Genomic DNA, 20,497 nt, shown 5'->3' with positions numbered 1-20,497 from the left:
CTGACCCCCTGATGTGTTTGTTCTGACACATCCCTCGACAGGCAATTAGAGACACCAGTCTTTAGACGGGGCCCAGCTGCCCCTTTCCCCAGCCTCTCCCTGCCCCTCTCTCTGCCCCCTTCCCCCAGCCTCTCCCTGGCCTCTCTCTAGCCTCTGTACCAGTAATTGCTCGACACCACCCGGAATCCCAAACAAAACAAGAGTACAGTTTGGAAGTTGAGGACCGATGTCCAGCTCAACATATGTTATGGCTGAGACAGCCACATGTGGATGATGCTGTTATAATTAGTGTAGACAAATGATGTCAAGTAATGTAACTGCGTATTTGTGTTGTCTCATTCATTGTGTGTTAAGGGGAGGTTATTAAAGGATAACTGGATTTCTTGGAATTATATGAGGTGCTTGACAGTGTGTGTAGCCCTGCTGTAAGTGTCTCTGTTGACACAGAACACTCTGCTATTCCATCCTCATTATCAGCTCAGCCTCAGTATTATTATAGTTCACACCGAAATAATGAATTTTTCCATGCTGCAATTAATGTAGCATAAAAGCAATTTGGCACATGCTTAGATTCTTTGTTTTAAATGTAGACTTTCTCTGAATATGAAAAAATGTCATCAATGGGAAACACAGGTATTCTATTGCTAAACAATACAGTTATTTCCCAATCTATTTCAGAGTATTCTGTTGGTTCTCCTTGTAGCACAATCAGCCTATTCATTGTTATCAGCCATTGGTTCAGTATGTACTTCTCATCGGACTGCCGTAATTTGATTTCTTTCACCTTGTTGGCTGATGATTGTTTTCCATCTTGATCCTTTCTCAAATAGCGTCAGATTGCTTTCTCTCAATGACAATCTCTATTTCTGATTACAGTGAGTGTACTCCTAGGTTGGAACATTCCTACAGAGCGGGTACTAAGCAGTACATAGCAAACTGCTGTGAGTGCCATAAATTAAATTCAAAGACACACACTTGTTTAGTGGTATTTAAAATGGTATGAATGTTTTTTTCCTACCACATACAGTACTTCAGCATGTTGTGGGAGGAGAGAGAGGATGCGTATCCTTCCTGTTAGTGTTGTCAGAACAGTCTCAGAACAGTCCTCTAGAGTTTGGATTGATGTCTTAAAAGACAGAAAAGCTGATCTCTTGATCTCTTCCTGCGTTCTACAGGGAATTTTGACCCCTGCTACCATGAAAAGAATGAGAAATGTTCCCTAGTCCTTCTGTCTCTTTCATTTGCCTGACGACTCAAACTGAATTCCTCCCCTGTTCTATGTCTGCTACATACTTCAGTCTGAGTCCTTTGTGGTGACGTCAAAATATGGGTTTTGTACAAAACAAAATAATCAGCGATTGGATCCTCTCTAACAATTCATAGTGTCAAAGCTAATGACACATTTTCAAAACGGTGCTTAACCCACATGTGTTCTGGCTCTGGCCCAGAGCTGGTTTCTGGGACCAATCAGAACGGTTAAAATGTCTTTGTGTAAATGAAATCGTCAGGCAGGTACTCAGATCCAGACTCATTGGGGAGAAGAAACTAACATCCATGGGTGTGAAGTAGCGTTTGGCTGGAGGAAGGAGTTTGGGTAGCCAGGCAACTCGTTCATAGCTGTCTGTCGTATATAGCAGTGTGACTGGCCCCATTTTGTGTTCAGAAAGAAAATCCCCCTGGCCAGGGCTAGCTAAGCATGTTTATAGATCTTGAAAGTACTCCTGCAGGAATGTACTGGTGGTGTCTAAAATATATCAACAACATAACTGCCACTCTCATAGAAGTGTATCCATCCAATTTGTTTTGGCCTTTGTAGTGTCAGTGCTTTTGAAGCTCAATCAATGCCATATTTAAGCAGTTGTAGCCCATTTAAATTGATTGAATTGATTCTGGCTTTCTAAGGGTTTTCTGGCTGATGAAACAACAATACAGTACAAATCTCTACAAATGGAACCCACAGGGATAGAGACAGCAAAGTACATTTCAATGGTATCCATGCATCTTCTTTAATAATTGCCTTTGTTCCTAGAGATCTTAGATACTGCATATGACTGATTTTCAATTATTACACATTTTTGTGTTCTCTGGTGACTTCGTTTTTGTTGTACAGTACTTAATTTACTGCAGTGGGCTAAATCAGTGTCACACCGAGTGTTTCTCGGTAGTCCTAAACAATTCTGAAAGACGACAACAACTCCTGTCAAATGTTGATTGCATCAAGAAAAGACCAGACATCAACATCACCTTACTATTTAATAACAACTAGTCCACCCTCAATAACACCCACCTCTCATGCTGTCATTGTACTGGTTCCAAAATGATGCTGAGCCACACCAACAGTCAGTCAAAGGGTAATGGAAAAGTGTTTGTCTGCTAGTAAGGCAGGCATCCCTGTACTACTGCAGCTGTACACTCACCACTCCTTCTCTCCGCAATTTGACTGGTGATGGATAGTGTTTGTCCACACGGCTGATGTTCATTACAGCAGATACATAGGCAGGGAGACAGAGAGGTAGACAGCAGCAACCTGGCCCTCCTCTCCGTCTCTCCACATCTAGCACTCTTTATTTTCCACTTGTCTGTCTTCATACGAGGAGGCATGAGAACACACCTGTCACACTGAGCTGGGTCTGTGCTAGGGGACAGGCACGGGTATGCTAGTCCAGCTAGTAGAGTTAGGCCAACAGTACCTTATATTTCATATACCAGTAGGCCATTGTGGTATAATGGTGGGTAAAGTTATGAGCAGTTGAAAGAGTTTGATACTTATTTACATTTTCTACCCCTTTTTTCTCCACAATTTCCTGATATCCCATTGGTAGTCCAAAACAGTCTTTGTCCCATCGCTGCAACTTGGGTACGGACTCGGGAGAGGCGATGGTCAAGAGCCATGCGCACTCCAAAACACGACCCTGGCAAGCCGCACTGCTTCTTGGCACTGCTCGCTTAACCCGGAAGCCAGCCGCACCAATGTGTTGGAAGTCAGCCTGCATGCGCCTGGCCCACCACAGGGAGTCGCTAGAGTGCAATGGGACAAAGACATCCCGGCCGGCCAATCCCTCCCCTAACCCGGATGACGCTGGGCCAATTGTGTGCCGCATCATAGGTTTCCCGGTCGTGGCCGGCTGTAATGCGATGCAGTGCCTTAGACCGCTGCACCACCCTGGAGGCCGGAATAGTTTTAAAATAAAACTGATATCCACGATAGGCGCAACAGCATTTGTTATTGTTATTGTTATTATTGTTTATGTTTTGCACATCATCATCTGCACATCTATCACTCCAGTTTTAATGCTAAATTGTAATTATTTCGCCTTTATGGCCTATTTATTGCCTTACCTCCCTAATCTAACTAAATTTGCACACGCTGTACATAGACTTTTTCTATTGTGTTATTGACTGTACGTTTGTTTATACCATGTGTAACTCCGTGTTGTTGTTTTTGTCGCACTGCTTTTGTAACAGTTTTCTTCTGGGGAAAGAGAGGCGGACCAAAATGCAGCGTGGTTAGTTTTGTACATCTTTAATAAAGACGAATATACAACAATCTACAAAACAAGAAACGTGACAAAAACGAAACAGTCCTATCTGGTGCCACAAACACAAAGACAGGAACAATCACCCACAAACACACAGTGAAACCCAGGCTACCTAAGTATGATTCTCAATCAGAGACAACTAATGACACCTGCCTCTGATTGAGAACCATACTAGGCCGAAACATAGAAATACCCAAATCATAGAAAAACAAACATAGACTGCCCACCCCAACTCACGCCCTGACCATACTAAATAATGACAAAACAAAGGAAATAAAGGTCAGAACGTGACAGCTTTGCTTTATCTTGGCCAGGTTTCAGTTGTAAATGAGAACTTGTTCTCAACTGGCCTACCTGGTTAAATAAAGGTGAAATTAAAATAAAAAAATAAAAATGTTTTGAGGAAATGAGCATCCAGCATGATGATAAAAAAAATGTACAAGGGTGCAAGGATATCAGAGGGAAAAAACTGTGTTTGTTGTTTGAAGTAACATTTTGCTTGTTGTCATTTTGTAAACAGACATGACAGTTTTACTGCTATGGATTCCAGCTTTAATTTCAGGCATTTCATGTATTTCTTTGTCCACTTTGTAGGTTTTAATGTAATTACAATCTGGAACATTTGAGAAGTCTGGCACTGAACCTGTGTTGGATGAGACCTTGTGTTTCTGATTGTATTGGGGAGCCTGCTCCATCAATATCCACTCCTCAATGAGACACACAAGCAGACAAAAATTATGCTGTGGGTGTGTTGTTTGGCAAGGATCCAACAAAAAATCTCTGCCTGATGTGTATTTCAAGATGAATTAAAAGCAGTTAATCGCAACACCCACGTCCTTTGTGGACAAACATGCGTACCATTTCTAGAGGCAGAGGAATGATAGATCTTGATATGCAATAATGCCACTGACCCCAATCCCCTGGATGATTCATTCTGAGAGCAGGAGAAAAGATAAGTGGGAGCTGTTGTTTAGAAGTGTTGTTTAGAAGTAAGATTAGTGGTAGTTGGTTGATAAGTGTTGTTTGGAAGAAAGAAAAGTGGGAACTGGTTGATAAGTGTTGTTTGGAAGAAAGAAAAGTGGGAGCTGGTTGATAAGTGTTGTTCGAACGAAAGAAATGTGGGAACTGGTTGATAAGATTTGTTTGGACAAAATAAATGTGGGAGCTGGTTGATAAGTTTTGTTTGGAAAAAAGAAAGTGTGAGCTGGTTGATAAGTTTTGTTTGGAAGAAAGAAAAGTGTGAGCTGGTTGATAAGTGTAGTTTGGAAGAAAGAAAAGTGTGAGCTGGTTGATAAGTGTTGTTTGGAAGAAAGAAAAGTGGGTGGTGTTACTTGGCTTTGTAAGTGAAAGGGAATGCTTGTCTCTGTACCAAATACCAAGGTTTTATGCTAGAATAACCAATGCACTGCGCAGCAGGCAATGGCAAATGTTGGGCTGGAAGGCACGCTTGTCTGATTTAAGCAGTGCTCAGAATTGTGAGTTGAAATGTGAAAATGCAGGTCTTTAGGGAGTCTATTGAGCAGAGGGTGATAATGCGCGAATCGAATATATTCAGTCATGCGTTTGTAGGCGTAAGAACCGGGTAGAGGTTTGGGAGCTAGAAGTACCATTTATGAGATGGATGGATTTTGTTTTATTCCCTCTTCATTTGTTATAGTTGGATTTAGGATGTGTGCATGCACACTTCTCTCTCAATACCCACTAGAATTATCCTCAGCTTGGATAGTTGGCGTTGACTCAAATGACCTGGGGTGTCATAAGTGCTTTTTGTACGCCAGCAGTTGGATTGCTAGCGCTGGGATTTGAGAATGGGATTTCTTCTGCCAGTTGATTGTAAAATAAATGGCATTCAAAAGCTAAATGTATGTTGGCTTAGTTTTACTCACGGTGTACTCTTGTTCTGCTCAGAATTAATAGCCTTCTGAGATGCCGGTAAAGAGGCAGAATAAATAATTGTGTTGCAAAATGTTAAGCAAAGCTTTTAACTTGACTCGTGATGAAATACTGCCAAAGTAGCAGTAGTACAAAGCTTTTCCCACTTCAGAATGAAAGATGATTCTTAAAAACAAATGTCAGAAATGAGCTCATTGTTGAAAGTAAAATACACATTGAATTAAATAAGAATCTCAATCTCCTCCAGACTATGCACCCTTTTTAAAGAGTAGGAAAAGGGGAGGTTTTTCACCCTTTTGGCCATTGTTCCATACCAATGAACACATTTTATCTTGATTACAATATTGTGGAGTGCTGGGTGATTGACCTACGCAGTTAAATCACTGGCAGACAGATGTGTAATCTTGCATTAGCTTGGGTACATAATTGCACTGACTCCACCGCTGGCTGGTTAAAGCAATCGGGACTTAGCTAAACACCTACAATAGAACATCTATTGTAGCTTTCCTCAATACTTCTATCATTTATACTCTATATAAAATACCTCTCTCTATTGTTTCTGCCTGCAGGACAGTGACCTGATCATGACCTTCAACATGTCCATGCACCGGTCCTGGTGGATGGAGAACGGTCCAGGCTGCAGGGTGACCCCAGTCACCCCTCCTCCGTCCTGGGCCCCGGAGGACCACCGCTACATCAGCATCGCAGGCTGTCTGCTGGAGTACCAGTATGTGGAGGTGGCCCACAGCTCCCTGCAGATCCTCCTGGCTGTAAGTATACTATACCTCTGGCTGTTTGTGTCGGGCTGCTACCCACTACCCTCCCTCTCATCTCAGCTCATCTCAGCAAGGGAATGGGATGGACAGCGCTAGGCTTTGGGCATGTGGGACTCTTTTTGTTGAAGTCCTACATGCCCTGTACAGTGACCTTGTTTCACATGAAAAGGCTTTTATATTTGGGCTATGGTGAACCATGGCATTCTGCTCAGAAATGTTCATCTTGGTTTCAGTTTAGGGAGGCTGTCTACCTGTGTTATGATGGATGAAGGAGTTAGTCGTGTGCACGGTCATCAATGCTGAGACATGCCAATGTGATGTGAAACACAACCCTAATAAGGCAGTGCTTAGCGAGCAGGCAAGCAAGACCCGAGCTGCATTATTTTGTCTCGTATTAATAGCTGCCTACTACTTTAGTGACTAATGGTCTTGCGGCAATATTATAACGCAGAAAATAGTCAAGGGGAAAAATAACTCTTGGGCTTGGCGGCAGCTTTTAGTGGCTTGGCAGTGGGCCATCCCAGGGGGATAGCAAGGGAAACGCAATTCCCTTATTGATGATTGGTTTTCCCTCCGTTCTCCTCCAGTGCGTGTGTGTGTGTGTGTGTGGGTGTCGGTGTGGGTGTGGGTGTGTGGGTGTGGGTGGGTGGGTGCATGTGTGTGTGTGTGTGTGTGTGTGTGTGTGTGTGTGTGTGTAGGGAAAACCGTCCCCAGTGTATCTTTATTCTCTCTCTGCCGCCATTCGTAATTATAGTCCCCAGGCTCGCAGTGTGAGTGGGAAATTCCCACAATGCACCAGTATATTTCATAATGACTTAATGTATGGCGTGTAATTAGGGGAATGTGTTAATGAAAAAGAGTGGGGTGTTGCTGCTGTGTAAATGATCACGGCAAGGTTCCCCATAGATAGATCCCAGGAGAAAATGTTCTCTCCCCCAGCCTGAGCGTTCTACCCAGCTAACCACCCGATACTTTATCTGCCTGGATTTAGAACTATTCTCAAACTCTATCAGCTCCCAACTGACATTGTGCAACCTACTTTGGATTGGATTTCAGGGCTACTTCTCTGGTTTATAAGTTAGATCTCAATATATTTTACTCTTCACATTGGAATCTTTTTCAGTCATGAACCTAACACTTGATAGGATGAAACATGCATTTAGAGATTTTCCTAACCACTGTTTTTAATGAAAAAACAATGACATTTTATGTTTAGATTGTTTTGGTTAAGAACAATCGGGAGAAGGTGGATGATCATATCCCTTTCGCCAGTTATATGCTTTGTCTACTGTAGTACAATTGCATTACAGTAACATCGAACAAGGTCTGTGCAATGAGTCTACAGTATATTCCACCACCTGTTCCTCCCATCTCTCTTGCGGTACAGTAGAATGGACACATAACACAATTCCAAACACAAGTGAGAAATATGCTTAGAACCTGTCAGATATTATGTAGAAAATGGTTGGAGTTATTGCAAGTTCAATAACGCTTAGTCTCCTAAACACAGGAGCTGTTCCACTGGCATGGTGTCAGGAGAATGTCGGGTGCCAGGATCAATATGACAATGACTGAGTTAAGTTCTCCCTGAAACATCGAAGGGGAAAGACGGGTGTCTGTGTCAGCAGAAACTTTTAGCCGAATGAGAGGAGCTAGGGCTGATTTAAAGGACTGCATGGAGCCCAATAATACTACAATGGTTTGATACTTCTTTCTGGTATATATTTTACTGCTTCCGACATCACTTTTGTCATTGCTTAACCATCATATTTCAAATACTAAAATGTGCTTGGAGAGAGACCAAATCCATTTAAAAAAAGTTTAATATTAAAACTAATGGCCAAAGTGTGTTATGCACTCTTATATAAACTAAAAGCTAGAGCTGAGAGCTCAGAGCACTAGTCTCTGCAGTGGAGTAATTTGGGAAGTGGTGTGTCATGCTTTGGCAGTATGACTGATAGCAATGAGCAACTTGGCCACAGTGTCCAGCATCTACTATAAATGATGCAAATCATATACAAACATTAGCACAGCATTACACATACCGGTATTCCCATAATACCTATCCAATGTTGCCATAATGCATTTTTATTGTTGCTGTCTTGAAGTAGCATTTTATTAGCTTAGTGGAAAGCATTGGGACGAATCTAGAATCAATTTGCCAAATTACCCCCAATACTCTGGAAGCGGCTTTGTGTGGTGGCACTGGAAGTCTTAACGACAGTCTTCAAAATTGGGCTGAGAAAAATTCATAATAAGCATCCAAAACACACTCCTCCTATCTCAGACATTTGACATGGATGGAAGACTGTTTAATTGTGTCTGGCAGCATGAGGCAACAATGTCAATTTTCCCTAGCACCTCTGATGGATAATGAATGGCTTTCTTTCCTCACATGAGAATTTCAGGGCTAGAAATGACTGGTTCATTATCTTTCCCCCAAACTGAATGAGTGGCTCTTTGATCTGATTTTGAGATCTCTTTGAGCTTCCTGCCTCTCTTCTCCTGTGCTCCCCTTCTTTCCTTCCCCCTCTGCCAGACAAGAACAAAATTGATCTGCAACTTTTGGTTGTCCCTCTTCTTTCATTGAAGTACAGTCATTTGACAGGGTACAAAGTACCCGAGTAATAATTTATTATCTCATATTTATTAATGAAAATAACCTGGGTTAATCTAATTCAGTAATATCTATGAAAATGGTCCACAATGAAAGGGCCTCCCTGTGTGAACCAAAATGATGAACTCCTTCTTTTCGTCCTGCTCAGGTCTCATACAGAGATAATTACAAGTATTAGAGAGGAAGCATCACAGAGAGAGTGCTGTCATTTCCTTGTCATGAACGCACCCACCATTTTTTTACATAACGTTGTTCCCTAAGTCTCATTGTTTTTCTATTACTTTCTTTTTTAACATCAGAGCAACAGAGCAGCACCTTGTGCTAATGAGGTTTCCCTCAAAGCGAAGAATTGATGTAGGGGCCTAATCCGTTCATTTACAACCAGCCTAGACATTAGTATGGCTGTACGCATCATTACGCCATGAGGAAGCCTCCGTCTCAAAGTAATTAAATAGAGTTGTGTCGTAATGAGAAGCCTGCAGTGGATGAGACTGAGAGAGGATTGGAATCAGTGGAGGATCTTTTTATGTTACTACTCCACTGTTCTCTCCTCTCCTACAGTCCTCCTTGTCTTTGTCGGATTGAAACTCTGAAGGACTCTGTTTTGATATCAACATCAGACAGACAGGCTGGTAGCTACGGTAGATAATTAAGATGTTTATTGGCGCAGTGACCTTTCACCGGAGTAGTGTAAATAAAGCCAGCCCAAGCTGTTTGCGGTGGGGTCACTGTGACACTGTCAACATGAGACTGTTGGGTTAGATGGCCCTTAGCTGAGGGACCATATGTTATTTTCAGCTCTGGGGTTGTGAGATTCGGTGAAACTGTGGTGTCTCACCGCTCTTTCTCCACATCCCATTTACAATTACACTTTGTTCCCACCCGCCTAGAATATTATTATCTATGGATCATGTGTTAATGTTCCCGAGGGAATCGGAGGAAAAAGTACTGAGAATCTCATATCAGTAAACATACTCTTGACTGTGTTCTTCAGCTCAGCAGTGGTCCACCATACTCTGGGAGTGTAATCACACAGCACTGAGTGGGAGTTGAACCACTGATGATGGTCAACACTATGGATGTCCTCCGTCTCACCTTGGCCACCACACTGTGGCGAGGTCCGGCCATTTTGCTATGCACCATCGTCTGCTGCATGAACCTTTTACCGTGATGTAAGCATTGAGGAGAAGATAGCATCATGGTGGAAAAACAAAACTGTTACTGCACAGAAACCATCACAGTTTACCAGAGAAATGTACAGCACAGTAATACTGTATGCCAACAAATGCAGAAAACTGTAGGTCTCTGAACAACCAACCACTTTTTCACTAGCTCTGCTACTATGATAATTGTTTTGTCTATAAGAACGGCTGCTTGTCAATCATTATCTGCAGTCAGATGAGGAGTGCAGGAAGTCGTTGCTGTGTTGCCAGGCAGATTTCTCTGTTCTTCTTTCACACTGGGAGGGAGAGAGAGAGAGGCAGAGCGGCAAGGCAGTACACAGAGCCACAGAGAAGGGCTCCAGCAAACGCCACCACACTACTGGGGTCTAGGGGAGAGCCTGAGGGAGAGGGGGGAGAGAGAGGGGGGTGGCCAGCTCACATGGCTGGATGAGCGGCTAAATGAGCTGTGTCCGGCATACAGTAGCATGGCTGATGCCTCAGAGGTCCGTGGCCAGTTTCTCTAAGAACAGCCAGTTGTGGAAGGTCATGAATCAGAAGAGGATCCACGTTCACTCTAACAAAGCTGTTAGCTGTGGAATGATGAGGCTCTAAAGGTATGACTAAGTATTCTATTTAAAACATGTGCATTGACTGTGTTTGAACAATGACATGGTTTAATGTGAGAGTAACCCTGATAGGAAATGTGAGAGTCAATTCTAGACAGTGCTGCTGTATAGCGGCTACTAAAAGTTGCACATATACAGTAAAGGCAGAGCTTCATAGAGCCGTTAGGGGACTGGGTCTGTACAGAAGAGCTAACTTGTCATTGACGGGTGCTTCCTATGACAGGAGCCATAGGACTACATTATATGTAGCAGGCTGAACTCCTGGCTAGTACCACTTACTGTCAAATGTTAACTTTACAATTATGCCCATGCTCCCATATCCAGAGTGACATCTCAGACTCACACAGACTCGCACAGACCTGCACAGACTCGCACACACACACACACACACACACACACACACACACACACACACACACACACACACACACACACACACACACACACACACACACACACACACATACTGGAGGAGACAGCTCTTACTGTAGGAGACAGCTGTTGGAGTCCACAGGCCCCTCTACTCCTCCATCACATCCTCTAACCTGTATAGACAGACAACAGGCATTCTGAGCCCACGGCCAGGAGAGACACTTTAATGAATGAGACTATTAAACATAGCTATGGTGATGTGCTTATGAGAATATTTTTAATGACACTTGTAATGAATCACACCTTGTTTAATTACATAGTGCCCTCTGACAGTACTGTTGCAGTGTATTTTGTTAGGTATTCAGAGTGGGTCTTTGAATGTGAGTGTAATTGTTTGTAGAAGAGCTTAGGCCTGGGTCCATTAGCTACAAGATTAAAGGGACGCACGGCATACCCATATGTATAATACATTCACCCATCACTCAGGCACTGTGAAAGACCCCTTGTTTAGTATTTGCCTGGTTAATAGTCGAGCTCTTTGCAATATTATTTACCCTGTTGATTAATTAGCATGACCTCCAAGTGTTTAAACAATGTCATTGCTGCTTTACTGCTGTGATCTATTCACAGAGTAGTGGAAATACCTTGCTTGTTTTATTCTCCATATGATCCCACCATTTTAATTTTAATTTATTTTCCTGTGGTTTGGCATTTCTGTCATGATGGGATGAGAAATTCTCTCTCTCTCTCCTTGTCTTTCTGTCTTCAGACATTCATTTCTATTCTGCACCTGAACCTCCCTCTCTCTCACTGCCTCCAATGTTCATTTCAATGACTATTGTTCAAAGCTGTGTCTGGCGCGGATAACAGAATGGAAAGATGGGTATCTGTAGAGAAATCACTATTGAAGACCTGGCGGCTGGGCTCTGGGTAATATAAAGCAAACACTAAGGCCAATTTGGTCAAGTCATTTTAAGAGGATTGGAGGAGGTATCAGTCATGGTGGAGGAATCTGTTCCTTTGATGCATCGGTGAAGGAAAAACACTTTGCCTTCCAAATCTTCCAAGTCTCTGATTGAATCTCGAAGTATACAAATTAAACAAAAAGTAAAGGCCACAGTGATAGATGAATCCAATTCATTTAGCCAGGATAGGTGCTTTGCTCAAATTGCCACATCTTTTGACAATCTGTTTTTCTTCCCCAAAGACTACACTTGTTTCATGCCTGTGCATGTATAGAAAGCTATTTTTTATGCTGTCAGTTCTGTGAATAGTGAATTCTTTAGCCCCTGGAGTAAAATGAATCAGCTTTGACAGTGGCCAACACCCTGAGGGAAGTGAATCAATTTGCTTCATTACATGTCAGTCCCTGAAGACCCACACAGAGACCATGGCCGCACAGAATTGCAATCTTAGACTAATTGTTGTATTGAAACAGAGTCATGCTCAGCAAATCATTCAGCAGACACCCGTCAGTCTGGCTCACAACGTTGTTATCAGAGAGGCTTCAGTATCAATCTCAGGTCCCTTTCAATCTCTCTCTCTCTGTTCTTATTCAAAGCCTGTTTCTCTGTCTCTCTCTCTCCTGGCCCACCCATGTCCTCTTCCTCGTCCTCTCTCTGTGAGAAGGGCTTGTTGTTGTGGAATAACGGCGTGGACCTGGGCTCAGTGACAGGAGAGCTGATATTGTCAGGATCTCTGACGTGTCAGAGCTTCTCATCTGATAAGCCAGAGAGAGAGCGAGATTGGCGGCGAAAAGGCGGGCGCCTATTTTTCAAATGTCAGAAACGATACGGGACGGTGCTTGATGGGACCCCGCGAGCTGCGAGGGTACAGTGTTTCATTCCACTGCTTTAATGATGAGAGGCCCCCCCAACGTCCATATCACTGAGCTGGACATGATGAGTCTGCCTCCACCCCACTGAGCTGATTATTTCCAGGGCACAAAGTGGATAGATGGCACTGCACTGGTGCTGATGGGGCTCGGCCGTCATTGGGAAAGCATTGTAGTGACACGGACGCTGTTAGTAGCAGCGTGCGGCCTCGGTCACGACACAACATCGTCAGAGTAAAAAGAAATGGCTGTCTATCATTGTGACATGTAGGACATGCCGTGGTGATGTTTAGCTCAGCCGCGTATGTTTTGACACAGGGCATGTTATTTGTAAGCTCTCCACTGTCACAATAGGGATATACTGTAATGTGTTTGGATAGAATAGCAAACAGCCTTGGTGTGTGAAGTACTGTATGTGTATGATGAAGATACAGCATGGGTTGTATTTTGTGGCGCTCTAGTTACAGGAAGCACATGTTCTCTGGGGATACAGTTAGGGAATAAACATGTTCCTAATGTTTACTGTAGCATTAAGATATTCTGCTTTGTATTAAGAAGGCCTTTGACCCTGCCTATTTGACCCTGCCTATTTGACCCTGCCTATTTGACCCTGCCTATGTTACTTGACGTGTTATAAAATAGCCATGAGGGCTTTGGGAGGTCACAGAAACAATTAGCAAGAAGTCACGCAAGCTAAGCACCAAATGGCTTATTTTTCCCCATGACCCTCCTATTTAGGGGATTTTTCTGTTGTCAGACAAGCGATCAAGCTTCACATAGGTGCATCACACTTTACAATTAGAAATACACAGATACTCAGGCACATATTGAGGTCAAAACTAGCATTACTGTAGCTTTACCATCTTCTCAGGCCGATATTGTAATGCGGTGCGTGCTGGTGGCAGGGAAGTCAGACGCAGGAGAATGAACTTGGTAAAAACGGAGCTGTTTAATAAACATTCAAAAAACCTCAGAAAACCAAAGTATACAAAAAATAACATAATAGGGTGCAAAACCCGTCGCACACCAGAACAAATAACACACCTACATACAACAAAACAATCTCTGACAAGGACATGAGGGGAAACAGAGGGTTGAATACACAACATGTAATGAATGGGATTGGAACCAGGTAGACAAGACAAAACCAATGGAAAATGAAAAGTGGATCAATGATGGCTAGAAGGTCGGTGACGTCGACCGCCGAACACCACCCGAACAAGGAGAGGGACCGACATCGGCGGAAGTCGTGACAGATATTAGCTGGCGTGCCATTCATTTGGAGACTTTAGACTCAGTATACAGAGCAAGCATCTACTGAAGGCTCTCAGGGCTCAGTACATTATAGAGGGGCCATATGCCGGCTTGGTATTCAAACAGTATTTTGGCAAAGATCAATGGAGAGATGTCTGAATGTATTATAGTAAACAAAGAGCAATTCTGCTCCAAGCTCAGAGATTTGGCTTTTACATCAAGCAATCAATGCCTGGACAATGGCCACATAATGATTGTCAAGTGATGGAAAAGTATCTCTGCAAAGCCAATAAGGTTAGCCAATAAGACCAGAACCAATTAAGCAGAGTTGTGTATTTTGAGATGCTTTGCCAGAGGTAAAGCACATTATCTAACCCACCTTGGGTCACATCCATCAATTCATTACTGTAGTCATGTGTGGTTGTGGGTGGAAGCAGCATCAATGTAGAAGGATATTATGGAATGTACCGTTAATGGTCTAGATCAGGAATGGGCAACTTTGAGTGGGTGGGGGCCACAAAAAAACAGAACTCTAGCTGTCCGCTAGACTACCTTACCAATCCCCCAAAACAATTGCGGACATGGGATAATTAAGTGACTGCTGATGCACAACCAAATGTCCAATTATTACTCTAACGCTCAACAGTAAGTTGAGACCTCGACTGAGTTCTGAAATGTGTTGTTGAAATTGGTCAATGCGCCTACAGAAGGGGGACGGTGCTTCCAGTTGCCCGTCCCTGTAACCATGACCAGTGAAAATTAGAACAAATAGTCCTCTCCTGTGTGAGTTACCAACCAGTGCAAACTCAGTAAAGGTCATTCCACCGCAACCTTCTGTCCGTCAACATACATGCAACAACCATGTCATGTAACCAGCCTATTCCTGTTTCAAGATGGACTCTTTGCCAACAGGAGTGCACAGCAAATGATAAAGGCATGCTATAAAGGAAGCGATTTCTGCATTCAGTCCTATTTGGCCATGGTATGTTTGGCCTGGCTTGTGAGACGTTTGATGTCTGTCTCAGACGTATAAAGGAGATGGGAAACTGTATGAGGGGAATCATTGTCAAACACTTCACAAACATCTCTGTGTGCTTGAAGAGAGTGGGAGGAAAGCACCAACCATGTGTTTATTGTGCTGTTACACTGCCATGTCAAAAAGCGACTCATTCTCCCCAACAGTTAAGTGCCTTCACAATTGTGAAAGTGGAAAATTGGGACTGATGTGTGTAGTTGGAGAATCACAGTAATCTCAGAGGAAGTAAAGCCTTCTGCTTTATATCTGATCATTTGGTTTGGTACCACTGAGACTGTGCAACAGCTATCCTGAAGTAAAAGAGCTCTCTCCTGGTACAATGCATTGATTGATTGTTATCTCTTTGGATTCTCTAGAAATAGCAGGGCAACCAAACAGGGCATATAACATCATTAAAGATCATTATGAATAATTGCTTTAGGGAATGACTTAATAAATATGACCTTTCAGTAGAGAGGGATGTGTTTAAACCACATACTATTTCAACATTCAGTGATTCTGCTAAAGATGCATAACCCATTACCTTGTTTGCTCAAGAGATTCAGACTAAATGTTGAATAATCCTTCATATTAATGAATTTTTAACCTAGCGGCTTAATATTGATTGCCTGTTGCTTAGACGTATTACTTTCATTTGTGTTATATGCTGTTTTCCAAAGCACACATTTGGCTTGGAATCTGTCTGGGGTACAGGCCAAGATACATGTTTCCCCACATATACAGTAGCTTTGAGTAGTGCCCATCAGGCTTGGTTGAGAGTAAAAAACGGAATAGTTTAGTGTTTCTTGTACATACCAGTCAGATAAAAATGCACCTCGACAGAATGGTCTGGTTTGGTGAAATCTCTCTGTACTGTGTGTGTGAGTTATGTTCTTACTTGAAATATTTAATGTTTCAATTTCTCAAAACTCTTTCAGATGAGTTTATTTTGTATTTATCCTGCCATCCTCTTTCTGGCAAACTGTGGCCATTGATATAAGAGGTAAACTTGTTTGAAAGCATTTATGATTCAGCAAGAAAGTTGGTAGACATTTTATGCATTCTCATTAGAATTTTGACTTGACACATTTTCAGTTAAAAGCATGTGATTAATTAACCAATTGTATTGATTCCAAAATGTATTTCTAATGACACAAATGAGGAAATTAGTTTGTCTGCGTCCCAAATGTAACCCTATTCCCTATATCGTGCACTACTTTTCATCAGAAGCTGGACAAAAGCAGTACACTATATGGAATAGGGTGTCACGATCGCTGTCTTGAAAAAGACCGGACCAAGGAGCAGCGTGCCGAGTGTACATTTTTTCTTTATTTCTTTAAATGTTGCCAACAAACACGACCGCGACGCTCCGTAAGGCTATACCTGCATCAAACGAAGACAACAACCCCAAATACAAAAGGAAAAAAGGCTACCTAAATTTGATTCCCAATCAGAGACAACGATAGACAGCTGTCCCTGATTGAGAACCATACCCGGCCAAAACATAGAAACAAAGAACATAGAGTTTCCCACCCGAGTCACACCCTGACCAACCAAACATAGGGAATAAAAAGATCTCTACGGTCAGGGCGTGACATAGGGTGCCATTAGGATTCACACTCTATCCTCATCCATTATGTACAATGTTTTACACTACAATCTACATCTATCATTTGACCTCTTTGCTTTCTCTCCTCTTATAAAAAGATGCCCACCAGCTGAAGGCTCAATAGAGAAGTCAATGAGCTTGGGCCTTGGCCATGATTAAGGAAGTAAAAGGTTAATTTAGCAACCGAACAAGACCAATGCCAATGTGGAACTCACACAGCACAAGCTCAGGGGGTCTTTGCTGTGGAGCCCCTCCCTCCACCGTAGGGAGACTAATTCAGATGAAGAGCTGGGTGTATGTAGGTCCCCCAAGGAGGGTTAGAATGAAGACAACTGAATTGGTTTCTGCTCTAAGGGTGGCAGATTACTAAAGACACAGAGGTTTATTTGGATTAGACCTAAAGAATGGTCCCAGCTCACAGATGAAAGTCAGCCCTTTGTCTACATTACATGAAAGCTAATGAATTCCTCAATCTCTTATTTTCTAAGGATTTTAACTGTCAAACGATGATTCACTGATGTATCAATGTATAAAAACATACACCAGGGGAAATTCACTTGTAAATACACTAATGAGTATATTCATATATTAGAATAACACAAAGTAGCTTTGGAAAATGTTGGCTAGTAATAATACTGGGTTCATACTGTGTACTGTGCAGATGAAATGTCTTTGATGGCTGTGGATGTGTGGGGTGATGCTTTGCCATCATTGAATTATCATGAATACATTTGCTCAGAGCCCATTTTCCAAATGTTCTCCAGTCTTTTGTTCTCAGTATGGGGTTAAATACTAGGGAAACATTTCAGCGAGGCTTTCGCTTGTCCTCAATCTTTCTGTGCTGTATTACACAGTGTGTGCAGGGCCTCATTTAGAGTGATGCATCAGTCTGCCATCCACAGCATTTACCCCCAGTATCTCTGATTTGTGGCAAACAGAAAACCTTGTTTTATAGGAACTGCTGAAATGCCACTTGGCTTTATTGTGATGAGTAATAAAACACACATCAGACCCTTAGTATACTCTGTAAATGCCTCACATATACAATCAGCACTTCCCTAAGCCAGGTCTGGTTTTACAAGAGTCTGTATGCCAACAGTTGTCCTATTTAAAAGATTTGATGGAGTCAATGTACTTAGATGTTTAGCCTTGATGACATGTTGTAGCTTGCTTCCATTTCCTGGCGATGCAACCCCAGTAAAAAGCTAAGGTTCCACTAAAAGGTTGTTTGATAGTGAAAGCTTTCAACTGCCAATGACCAGTTGTTGGCATGTTAAGCAGCCCCGGCCCAGTTTATAAACGCGCAAGACCAAGGCTACCCGCAGCGGGCCAGGGAACGCAGAAGGATGGAGTCAAGGACATGTGAATTACCTTATGCACAAGCTGAGCCGCACACAGTTTGAAATGGGAGTCTACGCTGAAACAGAAATAGGTTGAGTGATGCCACACAACACCAGGAAATTGATTAAACTATGTGATTTCGCACCACTTTTTATGAGGAGATAGGTTAGCTGGGAAATTACATCCACATCAATTACTCTATGAGGGACTTTTGAAGTTACATTTTCCCTGCCGAGCTCTAATATTCGAGGGTGAAATAAAAGATCTGAGTATTAATAAAATGTGAGGTTTTACTAGGCTAGGTTCCATGATTTTTACACAAGCAGCGTCATGTTCACAGCACTAGACTTGGCACAGTATCCAAAATGCAATACCCCACTCTATGATTCTGATGTCAAACAATCAATATGAAACCATTTTTGACAACAAAAAATATATATATATTTTCAATGGTGTTTACTGTAGAGAATGTTTAGTCAATTGTTCTCTGGCTGAATTGGTACATTCTAAATGAATGGGCCCGTTCTGAAAACACTCCTCCTCCTCCTCCTCCACTCCTCCTCCATTGTCATGTCAGTTGCATTTCATAAGTGCTGCACAATTGAAAGTGGAGAGTCCTCTGTCTCAGCCTCAACACTCCTTGACCTTTGGGCCGTGATTTGCATGTGATCCATCCATACAACAGCACCCTCCGACTATAATAAGGCCAACATGTGAACAGTATCCCACCAGTGCAAAACATGGCACTTACTCAGTGTCGTGGAGGACACAGTGTCATGGCTGTCAGCTGCACAACAGAGGAGACTGCGTCTGTTCATTTATAAGGCTCCTGATTCAATCAGTCTTTGAACAGTAACACAATCAGTTATATCCAAAGTCAACTGGACAAAGCTTCCTTTTAAAAGTGACAGTTATGAATGTAGTACAGATGTGTGTCTCACTGACTCTCGCCTAAACCATAGAGAATGGCTGTGTTGTGCGTCTGTTTATAATGCTTGCGTTGAGAGCAGTCATGCTCCCAGAATTATTCTCAATTATGAATGGTTTTCTCAGAAACTCTGCATGTATTATTCAGATTTATAGAGTCAAATTTTAACCAACCGTCAATAATCATCTTCACAGTGGAATTTCCTATGGAGTAAAACAGCTTGTGTTTAAAGGAGCCTTTATCATAAGAATACCCAGGTTTATTTACAGGAGACAAATTAGGCTTACACCCTGTGACATGGTTCTAAACTAGATACCTTTGGCTAATCAGAGGAGCTGTGTGTGTGTGTGTGTGTGTGTGTGTGTGTGTGTGTGTGTGTGTGTGTGTGTGTGTGTGTGTGTGTGTGTGTGTGTGTGTGTGTGTGTGTGTGTGTGTGTGTGTGTGTGTGTGTGTGTGTGTGTGTGTGTGTGTGTGTGTTGTTTTTTTGTCTGGTAATCACACAGCAAACAAAAACAGCTCTTTTGTTTCACCTCCTCAGTGCTCCTGATGGGTAAAGTGTGCAGTGTGTTATGTGTGGCGGGGCCGGCATTGTGTGTGACTAGTGTCTGTGAGTGTTGGCCTGTGCTCCCAGCCTACTGCAGAGACAGAGTGTGGGGCGGGCACATTATTCAGAGTAAATGAGAGCGAGACCTTGAGGTATTCCCAGAATCTTAAATCTGGGGTTGCTCAGATTTGTAACTGTGTCTGTTTGTGGCCCTTAGACTCCAAACAATGCCTGAATATGAGGACGGCACACCCACGATCTACATGGCTGTCCACAGTACGGTCTCGTGCATGGCCTCCTGTCTGACTGAATCCTCTGTGACATTGACAATGTCCATTTCTCTCCACACACTGACCACAGTCAAAATCCCAGCTTCCCTATCGCCCAATCCAATCAGAGACCTCCAATCACTGGCCTATGAAATTACAGGCCTAAGGAGGAGCGGGGGAAGAGAGTAATATTGTTGTGTTCTGGATTTTATTAGTGCCTAGAGCAGGGATATCTAGTATGCTACTGTATTTCTCTCAGGATAAGCCTCCAATTAGATTTCCTATGTTCCTATGTTCCCTTGGCTTTCTATTGTTATACTTAATCCACTAAATCTTCATATTAGGTGACACATTTTAAATACAGTCTCATTAAGAACCGCTAGGCCCACATTATTTGATACCGACCATTAGATTCTGTGGCTGCGAATACGGAGTTGTCGTCCCCGGACCCTCTGGAAACCTTTTTTCTCCAAGCTACCAATCCGGATCGCGTTCTGCGCATGTGTTAATTTACACACATTTTTTTCTACGTAGCTGCTGCTCACACTCCACCTCCATTCACATTTCTCTCTTTACCCACCCTCTTCTGAACCATTATGATATAGCCAATGTCTATGCCTCATATTTCTGAAGAGCTGGAATAAAAACCATGAGGTGATTTGAACAAACATTCAAGGCCATTATGAAGGCTACAACCTTCTCTGTCTGTTGTAACAG

General features: G+C 42.6%; 1 protein-coding gene across 1 annotated transcript in view; it reads left to right on the top strand.

Annotated features, from left to right (window-relative positions):
* Nucleotides 1–20,497, top strand: part of LOC110529564 (sodium/potassium-transporting ATPase subunit beta-1-interacting protein 2) — a 155,778-nt gene that overhangs the window by 121,641 nt on the left and 13,640 nt on the right. Inside the window, exon 4 of the mRNA XM_021611850.3 lies at nt 6,002–6,202. Within this exon, the coding sequence (XP_021467525.1) occupies nt 6,002–6,202 (201 nt within the window). The remainder of the gene's footprint in view (nt 1–6,001; nt 6,203–20,497) is intronic.

The sequence above is a fragment of the Oncorhynchus mykiss genome, chromosome 8, assembly GCF_057628025.1.
Source record: "Oncorhynchus mykiss isolate SJ-2025 chromosome 8, ASM5762802v1, whole genome shotgun sequence".
Classification (NCBI taxonomy): Eukaryota; Metazoa; Chordata; class Actinopteri; order Salmoniformes; family Salmonidae; genus Oncorhynchus; species Oncorhynchus mykiss.
Note: the sequence above shows the minus strand (reverse complement) of the source record. Positions and strands in the feature narration are given on the sequence as shown.